At 35.5% G+C, this 25,963-nt stretch overlaps 1 protein-coding gene across 2 annotated transcripts in view; it reads right to left on the reverse strand.

Moving 5' to 3' along the window:
- Window positions 1–678: 678 nt before the first annotated feature.
- The window catches only part of CDC42 (cell division cycle 42), a 50,752-nt gene continuing 25,467 nt past the window's right edge, over window positions 679–25,963 (reverse strand). Inside the window, exons 2-7 of one of the 2 annotated variants that reach the window (XM_074218186.1) lie at window positions 19,348–19,395; window positions 17,452–17,605; window positions 14,772–14,844; window positions 7,076–7,185; window positions 6,773–6,970; window positions 679–1,430 (exon numbers count right to left, since the gene is read on the reverse strand). In XM_074218186.1, coding sequence (XP_074074287.1) covers window positions 1,341–1,430; window positions 6,773–6,970; window positions 7,076–7,185; window positions 14,772–14,844; window positions 17,452–17,556 — 576 coding nt within the window. In that variant the 5' untranslated portion in view covers window positions 17,557–17,605; window positions 19,348–19,395 and the 3' untranslated portion in view covers window positions 679–1,340. Of the gene's footprint in view, window positions 1,431–2,361; window positions 3,016–6,772; window positions 6,971–7,075; window positions 7,186–14,771; window positions 14,845–17,451; window positions 17,606–19,347; window positions 19,396–25,963 lie in introns of those variants that run through there. The other variant, XM_074218187.1, reaches the window with a different exon arrangement.

Consider the following 25,963-nt stretch of genomic DNA (forward strand, 5'->3'; position numbering starts at 1 on the left):
TGAATCTACAAGAATTAGGATTTGGGGAAGATGAGAGTCCCTACATATTTAAAAAATTGGAAAGCAAACCAATAGTTTTCTGATAAAATCCTTATTAACACTGGAGTCTTTAATAAGACTTCTCATGATTTTTATTATATTAGAGCCTCATTCTCTGGCTCTGGGGTTTCTCATATGCAAACACAGATAAAGGGGATTCCCCTGACTGGTCCCTATGGAATCATGTCTCCCTCCCACCAAGCTTCTTAATGAAGCTGGCCATCCATCCCAAGCTCTCTTGAAAATGATAAGACTCATTTTATAGACCTTCATCTGCCAGTACCACTCCTGTTAACCTTACTTCTCAACACACCAGGTTCATCAGCTGAATTTCATGAATCATAATAAACTGCACAGCTTGGCACAGCAGATTAGACCAGCAGTGGCAGAATAACAGAATAAGATGTTCTTTTTAAAATTCTAATTCTAACTATCTGGTGTGGTTCGAAAGGTACAGGCTTTTCTTCACTTACTGATGAATAAAGTTTGAATCTTAACCTCAAAAGCAGCAACTGGCAAATCTCCTCAATATTGTAGTCAAGAATACAGTGCAACTCACAATGGGGGAGGGAGAAGGGGCAAATACATAATTCACTCCACTTGGGATGATTTCATTCAACACTGGACCTACTCAGAGTGGGGAACAAAAAGGCAACTTTCAAAAAGGAGTATAAGTTATTGAGGGGGAGCATTCCCTATACTCCTTCCTAAAGAGCACCAGGAGGGGGAATATCTGGAATATCTGTTTCCTGAACCAGATCTGGGAAGTAGAATTCAACTTCTTCCCTCCCCTCCAAACCACTCCCCCTCAAAAAAAAAATGTCCACTATCCACTGTCTAATAAGATTAAAAAAAAACACCCCCCAAAAAAACCCATAATACCACCCCCCAAAAGAAAAAAAAAACTAAGAAGTTTCAGATTAATTGCCAATGTTGGCACCAGGGAGCAGCTTCAAAAACTTTGAGCCTAGAATTAGTCTGTTACAGTCATCAAAAGCATGCCTTGCTCTTTTCAAACCAAAAAAAAAAAAAAAAATTAGAAACAGTAAACAAAAAACAAAAATAAAACACTAGTACTGATCAGCTTTCTGACAATACATAATTACTCAAAATTAACTAGCATTTAAACCAACTTGGGAGGGAAATTGGGGGCCCTGAATAGGTAACTAGAATGTGGGGGTGGGTGCAGGGCATTTGTCATTATTGCAAAAACGAATTTTAATTTCTCTTTAGTTTGATTTAAACATTGCTTTTAGTATGATGCCGACACCAGCTTTGCAGAAGGGGCTCTGGAGGGATGTTCATAGCAGCACACACCTGCGGCTCTTCTTCGGTTCCGGAGGCTCCAGGGCAGCCAGTATCGCCTCGTCAAATACATTCTTTAGGCCTTTCTGAAAAGGGGCAGAGAGAGAAAAGGGGCAGTCTGATTCAGTATAATAACTACATAAAATGCAAAGCAAACACCCCCAGAATGGTAACCAAGATATGAGAACAGGGAACAACCACCCAGGATCTCAATTCCGTTATCTCCTTCCATCAAGCTTGGTCCAAGATATGGATTATAAAGGCTAGGCAGTTCTGCAGCAGGGTAGCCAAGATAATCATGATAGAGACAGAGGACTTTTGAGGATGCTTTTTGCAAACCAATGTATGGCACAAGAGGCAAACAAGCAAATGTGTAACTTGCTCATTTCAAAACAAGTTTGTGATGTACTAGAATTTGGTAGATGGAGATTTGGTGTAATAACTCTGCCTTCAAATGAAGCAGCAGGATATATGGACCCAAAAAAAAGGTTCTGGAGTCCAGAATATGATGCAGGTGCATCCTTGCAATATGGGAGATGCAGGCACAGGTGAAGAGAACATGAGATAGACTTCAAAGGGTCATTCACTGAGAACCCCCCTCTTCCCACCCACTAAAAGTAACTGGGGCAACCCCAGAAGCAGTAAATGTGTTAGCACAAGATCAAATATAAGGAAAGCAAGAAAGATGGGTACCTTGTCCACAGGTCAATCTAAAGCCAGTCAGTGCAACAGGAATAAAGCTTCAACAGGCATTCATACAAACAATTGCAATTCTTTTAATTTCAAAATTTTAAGGTAGCTACAATTCCGGTTTCCCCTCATAATGACAAATCAGAAGCATGAAAATAAAGGCAGCAGAGCTTTACATGTCAACATTAACAACCCTTAGGTTCAACTGTTCAAAATGGAGTTGGGGTATTAAAAGTTATTGTAACAAATGCATTTGTAAAGCAATAGCAGGTACATCAACTTGTCCTCCTCCCTCCCCACCCCACCCCCAAACCTAACAAATAACTCCACTACAGCACAGACAGCCAAAGCACTAGCAACAGAAAGGGTTGATGCACAAGGGAAAAACCCAGGAAAAATTCATCACATTTTAGTGCCTACTAGCAGGTCACCTCTTTCCAAGTAAATTTGTCATGCAATACAATCAATAACAGCTTCACAAGTATAAAATGAGATGTGTGCATGATTCCATCCACTGTCAAGTGGAGGTATTTCTTTATTTTCTCCTAGAGGGCATTTTTAATGCTAGACCTGAGCCCCCTTTTATTCCAGTTACTGAAATCATAAAGCTCCAAGCATTGGGCAACCTAAGGGGCAGACAATTCTTTCAATCCAAATCTGTCTCCTAATAACAAAGTGTTTTGTGTTTACTAAGATATAGATAGAAAGATAGATAATGCAATTTTAACCAGAAAACTAATACAGAGGTTGCTCTAAGGTGTTAAGTAAAAAGACGCAGAGGCTTTCAAACAGGATAGTTTTATTCCTTTGAGTTGTTTTTTGATTTTTAAAACGGAGATTCTACAGTGGTGGGACAGGAAGCAGCAGCAAAGAGGGGAAGGAGAAAACAGTTTAGAATATACAGCACTTCCTTTTGGGTTGAGTTTCCGGAGGCTCGAGGGCAGCTAGGATAGCCTCATCAAACACATTCTTCAGACCTCTCTACAAGACAGAGGGGAGGAAAGAGAACAGCAGCTAGGTTAGAGGATTACAAAGAGACTAGCAGATACAAACAGCACCCAAGGATAAAAAAGGGCTGAATGCACATAAAAAATAGATGAGTAAAGGATTTAAAGAGATTTGAAAGAAAATACATACACCTGAAAACATCCCAGAATTTAATAGGGTAGAAGATAAAACCAAGGCAAGGTTTCTGGCCCTCTGTTCCCCACCTCTTTATATGTAAGGGAATGGAGCCTCAGAAAGAGTGACTTGCTGGCTGTTAAACCTTTGGGAATAGTTGTAGTTAGAAGCAGAATTAAGATTCTTTGGAGGGTTAGTCAATGATGTATCTGCTACAGCACCACATTGTCAACATAGTAAAAGGACAAGAATCCAATTGTATTGGAAACAGTGTGGACATGCCAAATCCTAAAGTATTTCAGATAGATACATCTGTTCTTTTAAATGAATGAAAATTAAAAGGTAGGCAGAAATCCAGGTGTTTGAATATAAGGGCAAAAGATAATTAAGTACTTGGAATATCCCTACAAATTCATTCTGCTTATTTGGAAGAAATCTCATGATTGTCCAAAAAAAAATATTTTAAAAACAAAGTAATTAAAATTTCTGACTTATGTGAATTCAGCCTCTGAATAACTGAAGAACACAAAACAATAGACTGATATGGGCATGCTATTTGTTTCTGAATATTAACAATTTACCCATTAAAATCAGACTTCTGAGTAAGTTCATTTTTCACAATACAATTCTCAGCAATTTCAAATTAGTTTTAATTGCTTAGAAGTTTAGAGAAGAAATTTCTGAAATAGTATCGGCTTCAGTTATTCAGTTAATACTAAAGCTCGTCATTATTACCCAAGTTTTAGGAAAACAAAAGAAAGTTAAAAGAAGGAGTTACATTATAAAAGCAAGCGGGTCCAAAGTGCTTGTGATATATGCACAAGTATCAGAGCACAGATACAGGGAGGAATCAAATTACATTACAATCAGAAATTCTGAATGTAGCAGTGAATCCTAAAAGCCTGATGACTATCCATAGTCCTCTACAGAGAGTGACTTTAAAAGGAAGCTCCAAAAGTTTCACATTTCCTTAAGTCCACAACCACTTTATGTCATAAGACTATAAATTCTCCCAAAATTTCCTCATAGCATTCCAGGAGTTGCCTGCTGTACAACCAATCCACTTGGGGACCAAGTGACTGACAGGCAGAAATTCATGTGTCACCAAAGCTTTGCATACGAATTGGATAAATACATCACTTCCAATTCTCCTTAACTAACATATATGTTAAAGCACACAAAAACATAAGAAAATTCTAAGAGTCTAAGAAGAGCTCATTTGTTCTCTATTACTTAGGAATAAGAGCATTTAGCTTCTAATACATTCAAGTCAAGGAGTACAATCAATTGAGTACAAAGGGCAGGTCTAGTTACTATGAGGAAAGTCTTAAAGAGTAAAGGAGACACAGTACAAGAGATCCTAGTTAAAGATCATACTAGATGGCTGAGATCACTTTGAACACTGAGATGATAGAATGCTTTAACACCTAGAACAAAGGCTCAATAAATAAATTAGGTGGAAAAGAGTAAAGACATTAAGGAGAAACAAAATCAAACTACCTGCTAAAAAGAGAGAAGAGGATACACATCACTGGAGGGATGAAAAAGATGACAATTGCTATTAGAACATTTATGAAAGGACAAGTTTTAAAAAAATCTGAATTAGAGACTGAACAGCAACATTAAAAAAATGAATTGTAGAATTTTAGAATTAGAAGAAATAACTGCAGCCATCTAGTTCAATCCATACCCCAAACAAAGAAATCTCTATTCCATTATACCTGATAAGTCTTTTCCTAAAATCTTCCAAATAAAGAGGGACCCATTATCAGACAGCCCATTATACTTTTGAACAGCTCTATTGATTAGGATGTTTTCCTGACCTCAAATCCAAATTTGCCTTTCAAGCTCCTAGTTCTTGCCCTCTAAAGGCCAAAGAGAACAAATCTAAACACCTTTCTACATAATCTCCTTCAAATTTTTTAAAATAGCAACCATATTTATCTATATCCCTCACCTTTGAAGAAAAACCTCTTTAAAGCAACATTTCTCTGAAATAAATCTGCCAAGTGCCTTCAACCAATTTTCATGATATGTAATCAAGGTCTTTCACCATCCTACTTGTTCTTTTTTTGACTCTCTCCAGTTTATCACATTCCTTCCTAACTTGTAGGTCTCAGAACCAAACCAATATTCCAAATATGATCTGACCAGAGTAAAGTACAGCCAAGACTATCACACCTCCTTATTCCTTGAATAACAGCATCTCTTAAGAGCTCAAAAATCACATTAGCCTTTTCTTCTTTTGGGGAGTAGAGAGAGAACAGCTTGTTATCCTATTAAACCAATGACCAACATTAAACTTGTCTGATAAAACACTCATCTTTTTCAAAATTTTTTAACCCAAGCATCCGTATGCTTTATTTTTATTGCTATTAAATTTTATCTTGCTCATTTCAAATATATAATGTATACATATATGTATACAATAGATAGAAAGAATTTTCCTATAATATATAAATTTATTATTTCCCCATAAAACATTTAATATAGCTAAAGTTAATGAACTATAAAATCTTGGAATAAACCATAATAAAAAATATACTACATACCAGCCATATACACATAGTAAAAGGAATTATATAGCAGCTATACCATAATAAAATCAATATTAAAAACAATCTACAAGTACATAATAACCACTGCCCTCCAAAATAGTCAAACATCTGGATCCACAGATAAAAGCAATCCATAAAGTTAACTGAAATATGTAATCTCCAATGATATCATGTTTAAATGGTTTACCATTTCATCCAAGATCTCAATGATATTTTTATACTTAATGCTTTCTCCCAACATGTTTCCCACAACCCAAAAGGACTGTCAAAAAAAAAAAATCTAGATTAAAGTAGTAGAGATGCAACACTTAAGCTAAAGCTCCTTTTTCTCAGACCACCAATGAATGTTCCAGAGCCCAGACACAAACACAATCTAGTATCTCCACAACTAACATCCACTAAGCAAGTAGAATCAGCAATGGAAAGAAAGGAGGCCACAAAGGATTTAAAAGAGTTAACTTGGGAGAAACTTTGAAATTGGGGAGGAGAGTAAACAAAAATATTAACACAATCTAGATTGATCAATATCCAAAAAAGTCTTACTTAAGAAAAGATAGTTCTAAGTTGTTAAGACTAACCTCTATTCCATGAAGAAACCATGAAAATAGTTAATTTCTCCTTCTAAATACTAACAGAGCAAAAATGGATTTGGAAAAAAATGTTATGCCAAGGAGAACCAAACTGAAAAACTTCAATCTTACTTTGCTCTGTACTTTGTGAGTCAAAATAACTGAACATTTTTCCCTTTTCTAAAAGATACACATCCATATCTATAGGCACTAAACATCATGAGTACTATATGAGTGAAAAGTTTTCTATTAAAAACAAGATAAGAAATAAACTTGAAAGCTATAAATTTCACCCAAAAAAGTCTTTCGTATAACTGTCACTTACTATTCTGATGAGTCTTCTCATGTTCTTCTTGGGAAGCTATTCTGGACCCAGTTGACCAATTAATTGTTGGTCAAGAAATAGCCCTGATATGCTAAGACAATTTCAAAGTACCATCACTGTTGTCAACTGTGGCACAGTTGCATGGTCTCCAAATAAGGCCTCACCTGTGTGAGCGCAGAACACTCCACATATTTGACAGCCTTCAGATCTCGAGCCAGCTTTTCTGCAGTCTCTGGAGTGATGGGTTTCTGTTTGTTCTTGGCAAGTTTCTCAATAGTAGAAGGATCATCTCTGAGATCAATCTGGGTCCCAACAAGCAAGAAAGGAGTCTTTGGACAGTGGTGAGTAATCTCTGGTACCCACTAAAGGCATAAAACATACAAACACCAGTTAATTTTGAGGTTTCCAAAATAGTTCACAAAACAAGGAAATCTGGAAAAGTATGTAAAAATATTAGACGAACACACCTTTTCTTTCACATTTTCAAATGAGGATGGGGATACCACTGAAAAACAGACAAGAAACACATCTGTCTGTGGATAACTGAGGGGTCGTAATCTGTCATAATCTTCCTGTCCTAGAAGGAAAAAGAAAAATTATCAAACACTAAAAACAAATCATTTCATAACATGAAAATCATATACATGTATGAGTACACACGCAAATTAGTTTTCACCACAATACCTATAAACAGCAAATGAGCATAATAAGCACATGGAATTTCTATGGCTGATTTAAAACCACTTCATTTTTCTCCCAGCTATACTCTTTAGAATACCTTAATCATGTCCCTAGAAACACATCTTACAAGATAAGTCTTGGTATTAATTATTTCAACAGTACCCTCTAATCTTCTTAGGAAAGTGTGGGATGCTTAGCTCCTCTATTTATTTAACAAGGCCACTCTTTTAACTCTCCTCCCTATATCAGTTCTCTTTGCAAGTTGTCTTCCCATATTAAATCATAAGCTTAAGAATAGGCACTCTTTCTTTTTTATATTTATATTCCCAGTGCTTAGCACAGACCTTGGTGTATGGTAGGTTTCTAATAAATATTTACTGTCTTGGCTGGCTGATAACATAGGCAATTATTTTAAACTACTGCATACTTACAGGACTACCACTTGAATCCAGGAAATCAAATTGGCTAAAGGTAGTTGAAGGGGAAATCAAAACTTTAATAAAATTAAACCACATTAATAAATCTCCACAATTAGTCTTGAGTAGTCAATGGGGGCAGCTAGGTGGCACAGTGAATAGAGTATTGGCCTTAGAGTCAGGAGAACCTGAGTTCAAATCCAGTCTCAGACACTTACTAACCTTGGGTTAAGTGTAACCTTGGGTTAAGTCACTTAACCCTACTGCCTTGCAAAAAAAACCTTTTTTTTAAACAGACTAGTCAATGACCAAAAAAGGGAAAATGATCAATGTTGGAGAAGTTGTGGGAAGATTGGGACAGTAATGCATTGTTGGAAGATTTGTGAACTGATTCAACTATTCTGGAGAACAATATGGAGCTATGCCCAAAGAGCAATACCAATACTAGCCTATATCCTGAAGAAATCATAGAAAATAGGACAAGTCCTACATGTTTCAAAATGTTCATAGCAGCTCTTTCTTAGTGGCAAAGAATTGGAAAGTGCCTAAATATGTTATGATATATGAATGTTATGGAATACTATTGTTCTATAAGAAACCATGAATGGTCAGACTCTAGAGAAGCTGAAAATGAATTACAAGAACCGATGCTGAATGAAGAAAACAGAACCAAGAGAACACTGTACACACTGACAACAATATTGTGAGTTGACCCAACCTAATGGATGCAGCTCCTCTCAGCAATTCAGAGAGTTAAGACAACCCTAGGTGACCAGCTATAGACAGTGCTATCCCCATTCAGAGGAAGAAAAACAAAAACCAAAAAAAAAAAAACCCCTACAAAATTTGAATTTGAATATACACTAAATTTATTTTTTAAAAACTCTTGTGTTTTTTCTTATTTTATGGTTTTCTTTCTTTTCCCTTAATCCTAATTACTCATATCAAAAATGTCTATCTATAAACATGTTAAATATAAATGTGTATGAATAATATTCATCTGACTGTTCAGTGCTGAGGGGAGGGGAGAGGAATGGCAGTGGTGAGGAGAGGGGGTGGGAAAGAAAGGATGGAAGGAAATTATTTAACTTATAAATATGCATATGCATGGGGATGAATGTTGAAAAATGTTAATAACAATTGGAAAAATAAAATATCAATAAAAGAAAAAAGAGTAATCAATGTCTAGTATTAAAAACATCAGCATTAAGATAGTTGGCAAGATTTAGCTCAGTTAAAGATTTTCTTTAGCAGACAAATAGAAGCAACCTCGGGGCACACCAGGTCATGTCAATGTAAAATGAAAGAAGTCACTGTTACTACAAATTAAGAACCAGAGTTACCTTCTGAGTTGATTTTTTTAAAATAACACTTTATCTAAAATGAAAATCTTCACATCAAGTCTGTGAGGTTAGATATTGACTTCATTTCAAAGTGACCAATCAGATTCAGTGAAACTTAAGTGACTTGCTCAAAGTCAGAGTCAATTAGCAAAGTTTGTAATCCAAACTCTGATCTGATCCCTGAATCTATCATTTTTATAATAATGAAACACTGCTTTATCCTACTTGTGTAGTCATTCAGGTTCTCAATTGGGGTTGGGAATGAGGGTTGTATTTGAAGGACTATCAAGTTTTGAACTTTATTATATCCTTCTCCAATAAATCAAGGAACTAGACTAGTGATAAAATATATTATAAATAAATCTGCATTCTTTATAAAAAAAACTGCACTTGCATTAAGTAGCTTAGGATTTACAAAGCACTTTCTCTACAACTATCCTATGAGGCAAGTAATAAAATAATCCTTTTTTTCAATGTGGGGAAACGATGACAGATTAAATTAGCACTTAGATAGTTAGATACCAGCTAAGAAATCACCAAATTGAAGTTAAAAGATAATTCTCCTGACAAAATCGAGTATTCTTTTTAACATAAAATGATCTGTTTCTTTCTAAGAAGAATGAGGCTGATGTACCATGGGAATAATTAAATATCAGTAAGGGATGGGATACAAATGTTCAGAAAAGAAAATATCCATAGAGATTTGAATTTGTAGCGTGGGAACAATTAAAAACTAGTAAGGATTGGATACAAATGGTCAGAAAATAAAATATCCCTAGGGATTTGAAATTACTAATGATTATTGGTTCTGTTTAAACTTGTTATTTCACTGGTAAACAGAACTACAGGTGAGCAGACATCAGAACATGCTCTGCAAATTTATCTTAAGAATTTTAAGGAAAAACAAGAGTTTAAGTAACTACCCCTGCCTCACATAGTATGATGAATCAAAAGTAGAATCAGCTAATATCCAATTTTTCCTGAATCCAATGATGGCTATATACTGTCTATACATTTTAAACATCTAAGAAAGTCTTGATTTTGGCTGATATCTACTGACCCATTTATAAAAATTAATCCAAATATGAAAAGACAATATTTCAAGTTTCTTTGGATTCAAACAAAAGACAACAATGAGCAAAGAAAAGAGTTAGATTCAGTAGTCAAAGAATCCAAGTGTAAAGACCAAGTTCTGACACTGTGTGACATTTGGTCAAATTTTTTTAAATCCCTAGATCCATTTCAGAGTTTCAGTTTTCTTATCTGGAAAAATGGGACAACTGCTATAATAATTACTCACAAATTTGAGACATTAAAATAAAATCATGGATGTAAACAACTCTGGGGGCCCTAAAACTGGCTGGGGGGTGGAAGAGGGAGGGAGGGAGGGGGAAAGAGAGATTGTGTATATGTTAAACTAAGGGGGGGAAAAGAGGACATTAGCCTACCAGTCTTCTCATCTGTAAGTTTCTGATATTATTTAATAGCAGAAGGGAACACTGAATTTTAACATTCAGTTTATACAAATTTGGCTTTGGTGATTTTTTAGAATCATGAATAGGAAGAATAAAGAATATTACTTATTGTGTTGTTGTTGTTCAGTTGTTTCAGTCATGTCCAACTCTTCATGACCCCATTTGGGATTTTATTGGCAGAGATACTAGAGCAGTTGGTCATTTCCTTCTCCATTTCATTTTACAGATGAGAAAACTGAGGAGACAGTCACCAGCTAATGTCTGAAGCCACATTTGAACTCAGGTCTTCCTGACTCCATTGAGTTCAGTGCTCTATCCATTGTTGCCCCAAAGGATGTTACTACTGTAATTTTCCTTATGTTAAGTGACCTAACTTCCTTCTCTTCTGACCACCTTCTTGACCACCTCTTTCTCTAACAGCCCACCTTCCTTCTCTTTTGAAAGGAAAGGCGAAGGAAGAAACAGTTAATTCAGAATTTAAAGGATCCCAGTCCTTGTACGGACACACCTTTCACTGATGCAAATTCTTACTAGATTATTTTTGGAAAACACTATGATTCCCTACTAGATAAATGCTCAAAGGGTATAAACAAAAGTTCTCAATAATAATGTAACACATTATCACCACATGACAAAAAGCTCCAAAAGAGTAAAAGAAATGCAAACCAAACAATGAGATTTTTACCTAACAACCTCCAGCAAATTGGGAAATTAACAAAAGAGGAAAGGGTTGATGTTGGGGAGATTGTAGGAAGACAGGCACACTAGAATGATGGAGTTGGGAATCAATATAATATTTTGGAAAGTAACTGAGAATATGCAAATTGAGTGATTCAAATATCCATATTCTTTTCATCCCAGAGATTCAACTACTAGTTGTATACCTAAAGGAGGCCACTGAGAAGAATAAAATTCTCAAATACTCTAAAATATTTATTACAGCACTTTTTAAAATTTTTTTAATTATATAAATATTTTATTCATTTTCCAATTAAATATTTTAGGGTTGTTTTTTTTTTGCAAGGCAAATGGGGTTAAGTGGCTTGCCCAAGGCCACACAGCTAAGTAATTATTAAGTGTCTGAGACTGGATTTAAACCCAGGTACTCCTGACTCCAGGGCCGGTGCTTTATCCACTGAGCCACCTAGCCGCCCCTCCAATTAAATATAATGGTAGGTTCTACCAATCTTTTTTTTTTTGCAAAATTCTGAATTTTACAATTTTATTACAGTATTTTTTGTGCTAGCCAGCAAATGGAAACAAAAAAGATGTCTATTGACTCAAAAATGGCTAACTCTGTAGTACATGTTGAATAGTATTAGGCTATAATTAACAATAAATGTGACTAAATACAAACAGGCATAAAAAGAGGAAAACAAGCACTATATTACAATAATGTAATTGGAGAAAAGGCATAAATTCAAAATGGAATACTAAAAAATTATAAAGAATAGCCTCAAAGAAGAGATATGAAAAGACAACCCACACCTCTAGCAGAGGTATAAGGTTCATTGATACAATAAACATTACATAAATTTTCAGTGAATTGATCAATTATGCTGAATTTTCCCCCTTCTTTATTAAAAAATACTTTTTTTTAATCACATTTGGGTAAGATGCTGTGGCCAATCTTCTGACAATGAGCTTCTCTTCTTGAAATGAACCACTTCAGATAACAAGAATGCATCAAAAAAAATTAAAAAAAAGGAATGCATCAGTCCTAGTTCATGGCCAATCACATACTCAAATAAAAGCCCTTCCATCTACATTAAGACTTTCTAAGGACTTAAGATAGAAAACTCAAATATACAATATAATCTAGAATTCATTTAGTTGTGTGTCTCCTTCAACTATACAGATCATAATCCAACTCTTGTCTATATCTACTATAAGTTCACTACAAGGCAGGGAGGAGACTGGTGATGGGCTCATAATTAGATTAACAGAAACCTAGGATTTCTTGTGAAATCTCAAGGATGCCAATAAGGAGGCAGCTAGGTAGTACAAGTGGATAGAACACTGGTCCTGAAGTCACTTAACCCTACTGCCTTGCAAAAAAGATGCCAATAGGGCATGAGATCTTGCCCTTGTGACCAATTTATCTTTGTTTTTCAATTATGCTTTTCTGTTAACATCTCTTACATTTCTACACCATTCTTTTAATTTTTTTAATATATTACAATCTGCTCTACCATTTACTACTCCAGTGACCTCGAAGACTGTAATGATTATATGACTAGCAGCTAAGCAAGATGAGAGAATCAGAAAAACATTGTACACCATAACAGCAACATGAGGTTGATGACCAATCTTAATGGACTTGCTCATTCCATCAGTGCAACAATCAGGGACAATTTTGTGATATCTGCAATGACATCTGTATCCAGAGAAAGAATTGTGGAATTTGAACAAAGACCAAAGACCTTTATTTTTTTTTAAAAAAACCGTTATCTTATGATATAATTTTGCTATGTCTTATATTTTATTTTTTTTCCTTAAGGATAAGTTTTCTCTCTCAACACATTCAATTCAGATCAATGTATAGCAGGGAAACAATCAGACTACCTTCTATGGGGGGTGGGGAGAGGGGCGTGAGATTGGGGGAAATTGTAAAATTCAAAAAAAGAAGAAGAAATTCCCTGTGATGTTCAGTTTTGATCTATATTTAATATGGTTACAAACATAAAGCCAATATCAGATTGCTTTCTGTCAGGGGCAGGGCAGAGGGAAGGGAGAAAGAAAAATTGTAAAACTAAAAGCCTTGCAAAAAATGATTGTAGGGGGCGGCTAGGTGGCGCAGTGGACAGAGTACCAGCCCTGGAGTCAGGAGTACCTGAAGTCAAATCCAACCTCAGACACTTAATAATTACCTAAGCTGTGTGGTCTTGGGCAAGCCATTGCCTAGGAAAAACCTTAAAAAAAAAATGATTGTAAACACTACCATTGTATGTAGTTGGAAATATAAATTAAAAATATTTATTAAAACAAAAAATGTGACCAGCAGCTAAAAAACACCGGTAGACTATTGGTATTAATATAACAAACATTTGATTCTGAGAGAAGTTTGGGGATATTAAGGGATCTATGTAATTTCTCAAAGGCAATGTAAATCTGTCCTCCTATTCCTGTTTGGGCCCAACTTATTATAACACAATTAAACAGGCTATCTAAAAAACATATATACTGATGGATAAGCTCTACAGATTATCCATCTAACTACATGTCATAACTTTAAAACTATCTTTATTAAAGTTTTTTTTAACTAGCACTTTGAAAACAAATCTTCAACAAATCAAAATGAACAAAGACTATATAAAGTCATTCTGTCAGTTTCCTGAACCAACCATTATATTTTGTGGAGTATTTCCCTCAATAAACCAAAATGGTATAAAGAGCATTAAAATGAGCCCAAACTCTGAAAGACTAATGATCTCAAAAAGTACTGACCTGCTCTTGTTGAAGCTAGAACCAATTAAAAAGCAGTCTAAGTTTAGACAAGTTCAGAAGATTTTTGTCACCTAGTGGAACTGTGACCCTGAATAGAAACATACTGAGATGAACTAATTCTCAGAATAAATTATGACAGGTCTTTGTTATGGTGTAAGTGTGTGTGCAAATACATGTGTATAAAATCATAATTTAAGTATATGAATGTGTGTATATGTATAAAATAATCATAATTTGAGGAAATGCTAAATTTTAGTTCAAAATTTATTAAAAATCTAAACTATCAATTATTTTTCCTATCCAAGTTCATGAACCCCCTACAATCTCATCACAATCCCTAGAAGATTCATGGACACCAGGTCAAGAAGTCCTAACAGTAGGGAATCATCAATACAGGTGAAATCATAGACATTTTAAGTAACGAAGTAAACCAACCCAGTTGAAGGATCATCATTTAGAGAATGTCAGGTTTCTAACTCCTTTAATATCCTTATTTCCAGTCTCCATTCCTTTATGATTTCACTGTGTACTAAGATCTCACCAACTGTTCTCCCAATCTGAACCCACTCCATTGTAAAAGTTGTATTTCGCTGACAACATCCTCATCTACATTATAGGATTTGTGTGAAGAAAGTGCTTATATACAAGCAAAGTATTACAGAAAAATTAGCGCTTACTTTTATGTTCATTTTGACTGTCAGAACTCCAACTACTAATCTGATCCAAAGCATTCTAACAAAACAAATATGAAACACCAGTAATATGTGCAGCTACAGAATAAAATATGTCAAACATTCTTACCTGCAGTATCAAACAATCCAAGAGTATATGGCTCTCCACCGATCATAACCGTGACTGCATAGTTGTCAAATACCTTAGAAAAACAAACAGAAAGTTAGGGAAAGCCCAGAGACTCCCCAAATATGCTTCTTTCCTGAATCTCACCCCAATGAGAATGTTTCATGTCCTTTTTATTCTTCAGCTATAATTTCCAACTAAAATTCTGCCTTCTCCAAATTTAATGAACTAAATCAGCAGGAGAGATTTTAACACACTTATTTTCAAAAAGTAGCAGCAGATGAAGGAAATAAAAAATGGAGAAGTCTCCAGGCTCTTACTTAGGGTAGAAATGTCCAAGTTTCCAAGGCAGAAAATTTGGTCTTGTCTTACACTTGCTTATTTTATTTAAATGTCAAGTTCAGTTTCTAAAAAATTGTTTATCATATATTTCCTTTCAGTTAAAAAATAAATTCCCTATTATAGGGGCCATCTTTCAGCATTTCAAGGCAAAACTGACCCCCAAAATGATCTACATGTATAAAAAAATTATAATAAACCCAATAGGGGCGGCTAGGTGGCGTAGTGGATAAAGCACCGGCCTTGGAGTCAGGAGTACCTGGGTTCAAATCCAGTCTCAGACACTTAATAATTACCTAGCTGTGTGGCCTTGGGCAAGCCACTTAACCCCATTTGCCTTGCAAAAAAAATAAAAAAAAATAAAAAAATAAAAAAATAAACCCAATAAAAAGAAATTTTAAATGCATTTTGAGAAATCATGCCCCTGAGCCTATAGAAGGGGAAAAAAGTTAACTTGGCAAGAAATAAAAACAAATGTTTCAGAATTCAGAAGGATAATGATAAATTATGTTATCATTACTGCTCTTATATATATTCTCACTCTTGAGTTTTTTTGTGTATTGAATTCCTAAATTAAATGAGTTTTGTTTAAGTAACTGATATTAAATGAAAAAAATGACAGGGAAAATATTAACGAGATTACAAGGACAAAACTGTATGAAGTTTCACTTAAAATATCTACTTTAAAACAATGATGACTTATTTTAAATGACATACCTAAACATGGAAATAGATTTTAAAAAAAGTATTTGCCTATAGGACCATTAATTTTTCAGAATTTCAAGTCCAAACAGAGGTCTATGTACAGAGTTATAATATAGCCCCTATTCAGTCACAAGGGGAATGTAAGGCTCTGGACAAGTGGTATGTAGTTTAGCTGCAGAATCCCGTAGATATCTTATTTATCCATAATCAATTGCATGCTGTCTCCTCCAACAGAAAGGTAACTTCTTGAAGGCAGGGCATGTCCTTTTGACTTATATCTGTATTTTTGTAGCTTAGCACATCATGTGGCACTTATTCGTGCTTAATGTCTACTTAGGGCAAGCTCCTTCCCAACAGAAGGTACTAGACTAGTTTCAGCTTGCTTTGTAACAAACATAGTGTCTACCCAAAGTGCCTCAATACTCTTCCTCTGCCAATGAATGGAAACTCAATGCTATGGCCCCTGTGAAAAAAATACTTTAAAAATGAGAGCCCTACCCTGTGTCCCCCTTTTTTCTAACAGTCATTTCTTCATCTCCATCTTCAACTACTTTCCTTGCTTTAGACAAAAAAATGCTATCTAATGAGTGAAGCCATACACACTACGGCCTACCAATATTAAATAATATAAGGGTGAACAATCAAATCTACCTACACTTGTACCAATTCATATAACCAGTCATTTAATAAGAGGCCTAGGGTGCAAGATGTAGAGATACAGATGAAACCAAAATCACATCATATGATATATTATAAACAATTAGCACTATTCTCTCACTTATGAATACATAGCAATTTTGAGAACCATTCTGGAATCTGGCATTAACTATCACAAGAAAGAGAAGTGATAGGCAAATTTCTAGAGGAACTGACTTACAAATTCCTAAAAGGACTTGCCCTCCTGTTTTTTATTCTTTTACTTAATATCTTTCTTACTGTCTCATCCCTCCATCTTATTTTCATCTTTCTGAGAATTCTCATTATAAGAATTATTCTGCATGCTATTATTTTTGTTTCACATTGAACCAACTCCTCCAGATCATTTACCTTTAAATAAACTAGAGTACAATATTTCCTGGGATATTAATTTCTCACTACCAATTAGACTGCTGAAATTTCAAGATGGTTTGCTGTGGTACCGAAACCAAACTAAAAATGCAGTACCTAAAAAAGGCACCCATTTTTTACATAATGTGATTTCTCAAATCTCTCTCACACAGACACACACACACACACACACACACACACACACACACACAAAGCCCCCAAAGGAAACAGAACTCTCAATAACCTATTAAGAAGCTAGCTCTAAGCTTATTGTGGTTCAACAATAGAAAGCAGTCAGGCTCCACCATGACAGCCTACAAAAGTGTTCCTTCCAATCATTTGCTGACATTTATAAGTTCTTTTTCTCTAAATATGGCAAACCATCCTTTAAAACAGTGTCTTCCAGAAAATGCCTTCTGAGACCCCCTAACATGTCCATCTCCACCAAATGAAATTTCCCATTAAGATGTCAAAGGGTCTCTAAAGACAATATAAGAAAGCAACTGCATGAAAAATTCAAATACTAAGATAAAAAGTGTTTGAGACTAATTTAATAAACATTTCATTGATCAACAAAGGTATTACTACTTACCGTAGGAACATATTCAGATGGAAATTTGTTTGTTGTATATGAAATCAGAAGACATGTCTTACCAACGGCACCATCACCCACAACAACACACTTAATAGTCTGCATTGCTGAAGCCTTTTTGTATCCACTTTCAGTATTTCAAATTCAATGTAATCTATGCAAAGCATAAAGAAAAAAAGTATTACCACTCCTTTGTGTTAGTATATTGAGGTTAGCTTATTTCTCTTTTAGAGAAATGGCTTTTAAAGCCATTTACCCCATATCCCTGAGAATTAAATAGTGGATAGTAAGTATCACTACTAACAAGGATAGTTAGGATAGTTAAGGCAAAGATTTGCTCAAAATACAACAATCAGAAGAACAATCCTCCATTCCCATATAAAGTAACTGGAAGAGCCCTTATGAGCATCTCTGCTCTAGCTACCCTCATGTTAGTTTTTTAAGAACATATCCAAAATCGGAGTCAATATACTCAAGACCCATTTCCTTTCTGGGCTACAAACCAAAACCCATGAAAACTTTTACTCCCTCCTTACACACTTATCACCTATTATATGCTCCTTGTGGGTCCTGCTTCTGGGCTAATCATATTCATGGAAAGCAGGAAGACTTAAACACCAGAAAAAAATACTCAACCAAACAACAAGATACTTAAAGAGTTCTAGATTACGTTTACCATTCATAAATCATTTAACTTCCTCTCTATTCAAAAATGGGGGGGGGGGGGATTTCTTTCCCAGCATCATAAGGTTATTGTTCAAATGAGGCAATGGGGGGGGGGGCGCAATATAAAATTCTTATTTGCAAATGTTAAAGAGAAAATACAAGCTGTGTGGCCTTGGGCAAGCCACTTAACCCCATTTACCTTATAAAAAAACCTTAAAGAGAGAATACCATGAATACACTGGCTAGTTAACTCTATACAAATTGGCCAACTCAATGTCCAACCACTCCCATCATATGCTATTCTCTGAACTCTCCAATGCATTTTCCATGGCTAAAGTACTGACTTTTCTACCCTTTAAAGTTCAACTTAAATGCAAAATCCCTCAGAAAAAGTCTTATTTGCTGCCCCACTACTCAAACTCCTCTTTTTTTTTCCTCTTTTCTTTAAACCAGAAGCCCCAAAAAGATTAGTGACTCACCACATTTAGAGTCAGAATTCAAACCCAAGGTGATAGACTGGAAACACAATCCTGTATACAATTCTGAATAAATGTCATAAACAATAAAACAACTTCTGGGAGCCAGGAATTTTCCTCCAACTTCTTTTTCAGATAACAGTATTTCATCTTAGAGACAATTAGTACTTATTATCAAACAAAAATAGAAAAAAAAACCTTTCTGCCATCATTTACCAAAAAAAAAAAAAAATGAATTTGCTATAATCCACCAGAGGTAAAATCAGTTCTTTAACTTATTGAGAGGAAAAGAAGGTGGGGTGTGAGAGGAGGAGGAAGGGGGGGAAAGGAAAAAAGCAAAATATTGCCTCAGCTTAGCTGGGGCGGGGGGGGGGGGGGGGGGGGGAAGCTACCTTGATAGTGACATGATTAGGGCAGTTAGGTGGTGCAGTGGATAGAGCACTGGCCCTTGAGTCAGGAGGACCTGAGTTCAAATGTGGCTTCAGATTCTTAATAATTACCTAGCTGTGTGACCTTGGGCAAATCATTTAACCCCAGTGCCTTGCAAAAAAAAAAAGAGTGACATGATCTTCAGACTACCATGGCAAGAAAAAGGAGTGATTGAATAATTAAATAGGAAACGGCCTTGTCCAACATGGCACCCAGCTTATACCAGGCTTTCCAAGTGAAAAGAGTTTATATCCAAACACATCCCTATATATATTAGTGATATGGTCCACAGGTCAATCTATTAGGCATTTATTTAATTTCCTACCTCTGATGCCACAGGCAAGGATCTCCAGAGAAGAAGCAGGGCAAATTTCTGTAAGGAAGAAAGTCCAGAAAATTAGAAACTTTTGAATCCCCACAATTGTATTTTGGGTTCTCTATTCAAGAAACAAATAAACCCAATAGGGAACTTATGAAATTAAAAATTACAACAATAATTCTATTATCCTGACAGAACCTAAAAACTCCACCAAGAGTCTGGTTGTCTATAGAGTTGTTTGGTAAAGAATGGGTGAACAAATCTTCCTGACTAATTCAAACTGGTACCACCAGTGATATAAAAGAATATAGTTACTTCCTCCCTAGCCTTTATGTTGCTAGCTTACTTTAAAATTTCCAAGAACTCAAAAATTTTAGGTTCTTTTATCTTTTCTTTCCATTATCCTTTGAATCTTACATCAATTGCTCATTGATAAAAAAAATGCATACTAATTATCTCATATGGTACAAGTCTCCATTCAAAGATTTTTTTAATCACTTTCAGACCTTAAAGATCAAGTTCAAAATTCTTTATCTCATAGAGATACATACAAAAAGACTAACAAAAGTAACAGAATTATGAAATGAACTAATATCACATGACAAAATCCAGTTTTCTTTCAGTATTTGGCCATCCCCCTCTTTCCACATCCCAAACCATTAACTTTTACCCTCAGTTAACATTCTGCCTAGAGTAGGAATTTACAGCACAGTGACTGATCAAAGGTCAGTCATAATTCCTCTAATCTCTCAACATTCTTCCAGGGTAATCTCAGAGTTTATCTAAGCAGCTGCCTCTCAAGTACATATATTCAAATCTAACCTTACCATCCTCTACCCCAAATTCCCTAAGCTATCATTTATCTAAGCTCCAAATTTCTAAGTCTAGTCCCTTCACTCTCCATCATTTCCAAAGTCCTATTACTGTCAGTTACTATGGATTCTACATCCACAGCATCTGTCCTATCCAAATTCATACTGTCACTACCTTCATTCAAGTCCTTACCTCCCAACTGGCAGTTTTATCTCCAGTTATTCCTGGCCAACCCTTCCATTTCAATCACCTGTGACATCCTAAATCATCTTCAAGAGAGGATCTGTTCAAAAAAAATTTCATCTCTGGTGATGAACTTCTCCAAACTTGGCTACTTAAATATGATCTGCCAGAATTTATCTTCTGATAGAAAAGTTTTTAAGAACACATGGTCCCCTCCACTATATAATGAGAAACCAGTAAGAACTCTGGTAAAGAAATATATTTCCCACAGCTGCCAAAATAAACTGGTCTGTCAATAGTACTCCCCTGCTCAAAAACACTGTCCCACTGCTTAGAGTTAAAAAAAAAAATTCCTAAACCTGTCATTTAAAGCCCCTCTAATGGCAGATTGTAACATACTCTTTATCCTAATTTCACATTACTTACCTCATTTCAATGATAAGAGCCAAACTACAGTGCATATTCTAAAACAGATAATCTTCTATTCCTACAATATACCTACCACTTAGGTGCCAATTCTACCCATCATCCCTAATATCCTACAAAGTTTTTTCTTCCACCTCAAAATTTCAAGGACCACATTGGAACTAACTTTATCACAATTCAATTATATCCTACAATACATACATTCTTCATACAGTTGTATGATCAGTCACAATCATGATCATAGGATGTGGTGAACCAATATTTATTTTTTAAAACTATGAACTTCTGGTAAGTTCTGAAATTCTATTTTCAGTCTGTATTACTCCAAGTCACTTTCCTTCTTCAGAAGAAGAAATAAAATGGTTGCCGTCCATTCTGTTTAAGTAAGTGCTCTGAGTACCAGTAGGAAAGGGAGGAAATGTAATATATACCTTCTTCCCCATCTTTTGCTTCCTCCAAATTCCTGGTTCCTTTCAAGTTATTTTGTTAGCTAAGTTTTTCTAATGAGAGTATTTCTCCTTTTATTTTCTAGCACAAGTACTTTAAAAAAAGTCAAAAACAAAGGTTCTTTGAAAGATTAGTGAAGATTGTTAAAAAAAAAAAAAAAAAAATTCCAAACATACCAGCCCCACTACTTAAGACCATCTGGGAAAAGCACACCCTTCAAATGGTATCTGATAACAAAAACCATAAAGTGTTCAAGGAGAAAAAAACTGCTATTAAAAATCTAATCTGATTTTATGATAGCAGAAAAAAAACTGAATAAAAGCTGTAACTATTCTTCAAACTATCAAAATCCTGAGACTAAAAACAATAACGCATCTAAACCATAACATATTTAGCATAAAAGCACTGCTTCCTTTTGTGTAAGAATAAAATAAATTCAACCATAGCTAGTTGCTTTTGGGGGGGGATCATATTCTGAATTTTATCTCTTAAGAAATCTTAAAAGTAAACATCTGGTAACTAAAATATATTATTCCTCCTTTTTTTGGTAACTACAGATTGTGGTATTCTTGAAAGTCTCAGTTTGTAAAAAGTAAAATATGCTGGCAAGCTAACATATACAGCAAAAGGAAGGGTGGGACAGACACAAAGTCTCATTACTTAACTTCTGTCAGACAATCACTCCACTTTTCCCACTTTTAAGTATCCAGAGATTCTTAAAATGAAGTTTAAGACTTTAATTTTTAATTTGTTTCCTTTGCAATCCCATGTATTTTATGCAATTAAAAACATTCTTTTGAGACTAGCTTTAGAGGAGTATAAGCTCCTTTTTAGCCCTAAATCCCTACCAAAGACCAGAGAGATGATAAGAATAGCATCCCATCCAAAAATATCATAGCTTTTCAGCTGTAAGGGACTTTAGGATTCATTTTTCATTTTAGAAATGTAGAAACTTGAGGCTTTTCCAAAGAAGTCATAACTTTATCAAGGTGACAGAGGCAGTAAAATATAACAGGACTGGAATACCAACCTGGTATTTTCTACTGCATCAAAACTGCCTCATTGGTAGAAATAAAAGAAAATAATAGTGAACATTTGTGCTTTAACTTGGAAAAGCATTTGATAAAGGTTTCATTTACTCCTCCCAAAAACTCTGGGAGGTGTTATTGTACTATTATCTCCATTTTATAGATGAGAAACTGAGGCAGGAAGGGGTTAAGTGATTTGCTTAAAGTCATTCATCTAAGAAGCACTGTCCAAATCGGATTAATCTATGTAGTACTTATTTCATTAACTTAATAGAAAAACTCACTGACTATAGAAAAAAGAAACAGTATAAGAATCTAGAGACAACAGAATAAACCCAGCCTCAGAGCTCTTCAATTGAGAGCCACAGTCAATGTTGTAGGAGTCATGTTCTTCAAGGAAGAAGGAGGGAGCCTCAAGAAGCATGAAACAAGCTTTATGTTCTTCTCCCCCACCTTTCCTAGTGAAACTCAGGAGGAAGAGGATCCCAGAAGAAAAAAGAAGAAAAGAATCTGCTTTTACCCACTCCCAATCTCCATCAATTTATGCACTCTGGACCCCAGACAGAACATGAGATTGGAGGCCAGATGACTGGCCAAAAACTGCCTGCCTGAGAAAAGAGAAATAGCACCTACTCTGCAACCAGTAAAAAGGCAGGTTCTTCTAATAAAAATGGGCAATCAGTAATAATTAACCAAAAGTTTAGAGAATATAAAATAACACTGAAGTTTTTTGATAGAGATCGAAACACAGGAACCAGAGATCCCAGGTGTAATTCAAACTTCTGGATTCACAATCCAATTCAACTGTGCTCAGGACAGCCCCTTCAATGACAGGGTCTGCTCAGTAGTACAGAGAACCTCAGCTTACTCCACACTCTTGTGCAAGTCCTAGAGACTTGTTCAGAACACTGAAAAGCCAAGTGATTTGCCCAGAATCACAGGGACTTGTCAAAGGTGAGACTTAAGTCATACGGAAATGAAAAAATAGGATCTTTTTTCAACCAAAGGCAAAAACCTCATTACAACACATACAAGAAGATAATTCTAAGATCTAAAAAAAGACAAAACAATAAGAATTAAACTCAAAGTGCATTTTTATTAAGTGCCTATGTTCAAAGCACTGGGAACACAAAAATACAACTGAAAGACCCTGCCCTTTAAGCACTTATATTTCTTAAGAGAAGGCAATATGAACATCAAACAAAATAAATGCAATGTAACTTGCAGGAAAGAAGTATTCTAAGAGGCAAAGGAGAAGAGGTAGATTGGAAGATAGGGGTGAGGAGAGTACAGCACTGAAAGACTCAAGAAACTTAGAGGTTATGAAACTGCCAAAGGATAGAGCAAGTAAATATTCTTTGCAGAAAGCTTCTCACTAAAAACCTGTTAATAAAGGATTGAACTAGGAAGGTGGTCTGTAAACAGAGAGAACAAAGGACAAGTTCTGATTACTAACTGGGCATGTGGAGTTGAGGGAGAGTTAAGGACTCAAGGATAATTCCTCAGGAGCTGAAGGGTAGCTTTCTACTGAAACAAGAAATTTGGGGAAATGTATTTTAAATAATGTGTTCAAAAATTTTGGTCATGTTAAATCTAGATGCATCCAGCTCAAAATGTTAATAAAGTCGCTGGTGATGTGCTCAGGATATATAGAATGAAACCTCTGTATGGTGATAAAATAACCAAGAGAAAGGCAGACCTGGATAGAATCTTAGGGTACCAACCCTAATTAAAGAATTTAATATAACCTAGGCAAAGGAAACTGAGAAGGAATGGTCAAACAGGTAGAAAAGCCAAGAGAAAAAAGTCCTAAAGGACAGAAGGGAGGACCCTGGTGTAGAGTGGTTAATGGTATTACCTGATACAAACATCATCAGCTTGGGAAATCAATGGAATCTCTGGATAAAATTCTCTCAGTAGGGCAGTAGGACAAACTTAAAGGAGTGGAGGAGTGACTGAGAGATGAAGTCAAGAAAAAAATATAGATACTTTTCCTAGTTTGGATGTAAAAAGATGAAACAACTGGATTGTGGAAATGATACAGTCAAATTAGAAGTTGAGGTCATCCCTATAATGAAAAATATTATCCACCTCTGAAAAGAATATGGAAAACAGAAAATTGAATGCTGACTGAAGCATAATTTTTTTTTACTTTATTCTTCTTGGGAGGATGTCTTTTACAACATGGCTAATATGGAAATGTTTTGCATTACTCTAAATGTATAACTGATATATTACTTGTCTTCTCAGGGGTAGGGAGAATGTGGAATTTAAAATTTTTTATATGTAATTGGGAAATATTTAACAAAATAAATTTTTTAAAAAGAACTGAAGTCTCCTAGTTCAAATCATTCACTAAGACCCAAGGTCCACCCAAGTCAGAAAGCATTTCTTAAGCATCAACTGCCCATCAGGCTACCTAGCTCACCAGTACAGCTAAGAGGCCTGGATCCTAGTCAGGAAAATCTTCATTCAAATTCAGTTGCTGTGTGACTCAGGACAAATCCCATATATTGTTCAGTGGGGATGATAATAGCCCCTATTTCCCAGGAGGAAATTTGAGCATCAAATGAGAAATCTGTCAAGTACTTAGCTTTCTGTCAGCCACCCAGTAGGCATTTTAGCTTACATTCTTAGGAGGCAGAAGGAACCTTCCTAATATGGACACCTCATACAAACCGATATTATAAGTACAAATTACCTTAGAGCAGGGATGCTAGGCCATGCTTGGGCCTTAAAGAATTAGAGGATTTAGTCAGAATAAAGGATTTAGAAGGAAGACAGGTCCTGAAAGAGAAGCACAAGCAGGATGCTCTCAGAAAACCCCGGGAAGACTTACATGAGCTGCTGCAGAACCAAGGGAGTATAGGACACAGTAACAGCAATACTACACAATGATCTGCTCTTTTCAGCAATGCAGTGACCCAAGACACTTCTTAAGGACTTAGGGTGAAAAATGCATCCACTTACAGAGAAAGATCTGATGGAGCCTGAAAATCGAAGCAGACTTTTCATTTCTTTTTCTTGGGCATTTTTTGGGGTCATGTTTTCACAACATGACAAATGTGGAAATATGTTTTTCAAAACTGTAAAAGTATAACCTGCATCAGTTTGCCTTCTCAATAAAGGGAGGGGGGGGTATATTGGAACTAAAAAATGGAAGGGAGTAAAACAAGAATGTAAAACGAATTTTTAAAAAGTCACACTAAAGGGTAGGGGAAGGGAAGTAACATTAGGGGGAAAAAAATTGCAAAACTCAAAATAAATTCTTTAAAATAAAAAGTCACACTTAACATGTAGCAACAGGTAGGTGATACAGGTATGAGCAGCTTTAAGACAGAGGGGTCAAAAAAGGTTTTTCATGAAAACATGTTCTTGACTTCTATAAACGATTCCATCCTTTTCAGAAAGAGACACTCTACTAATCAAATCTCCCTTAGTTTGGGGAGGTTTGTGGTATCTTAGGACCACTTCCTTAACTCTGCACTCCCACTCAGCCAGGCAGTTTTTCTGTGCTCAGCATTTCCAGGCTCTTCCTTGAGACAGCTTCCACAAACAGTCCCTCATCTCTACTAACTACCCTTTCTTCAAGCTATCTTTGAGTGGCATCCCCAAGACCCTCAAAGGACATTCTCCATCTAGGTATCATTTTTAGATAATAGTTCAAATGAGAACTATGAGATAGCTGTGTAATAACATGATCTTTGGCTGCACAGAGATGCAAC

The sequence above is a fragment of the Macrotis lagotis genome, chromosome 1 (assembly GCF_037893015.1).
Source record: "Macrotis lagotis isolate mMagLag1 chromosome 1, bilby.v1.9.chrom.fasta, whole genome shotgun sequence".
Classification (NCBI taxonomy): domain Eukaryota; kingdom Metazoa; phylum Chordata; class Mammalia; order Peramelemorphia; family Peramelidae; genus Macrotis; species Macrotis lagotis.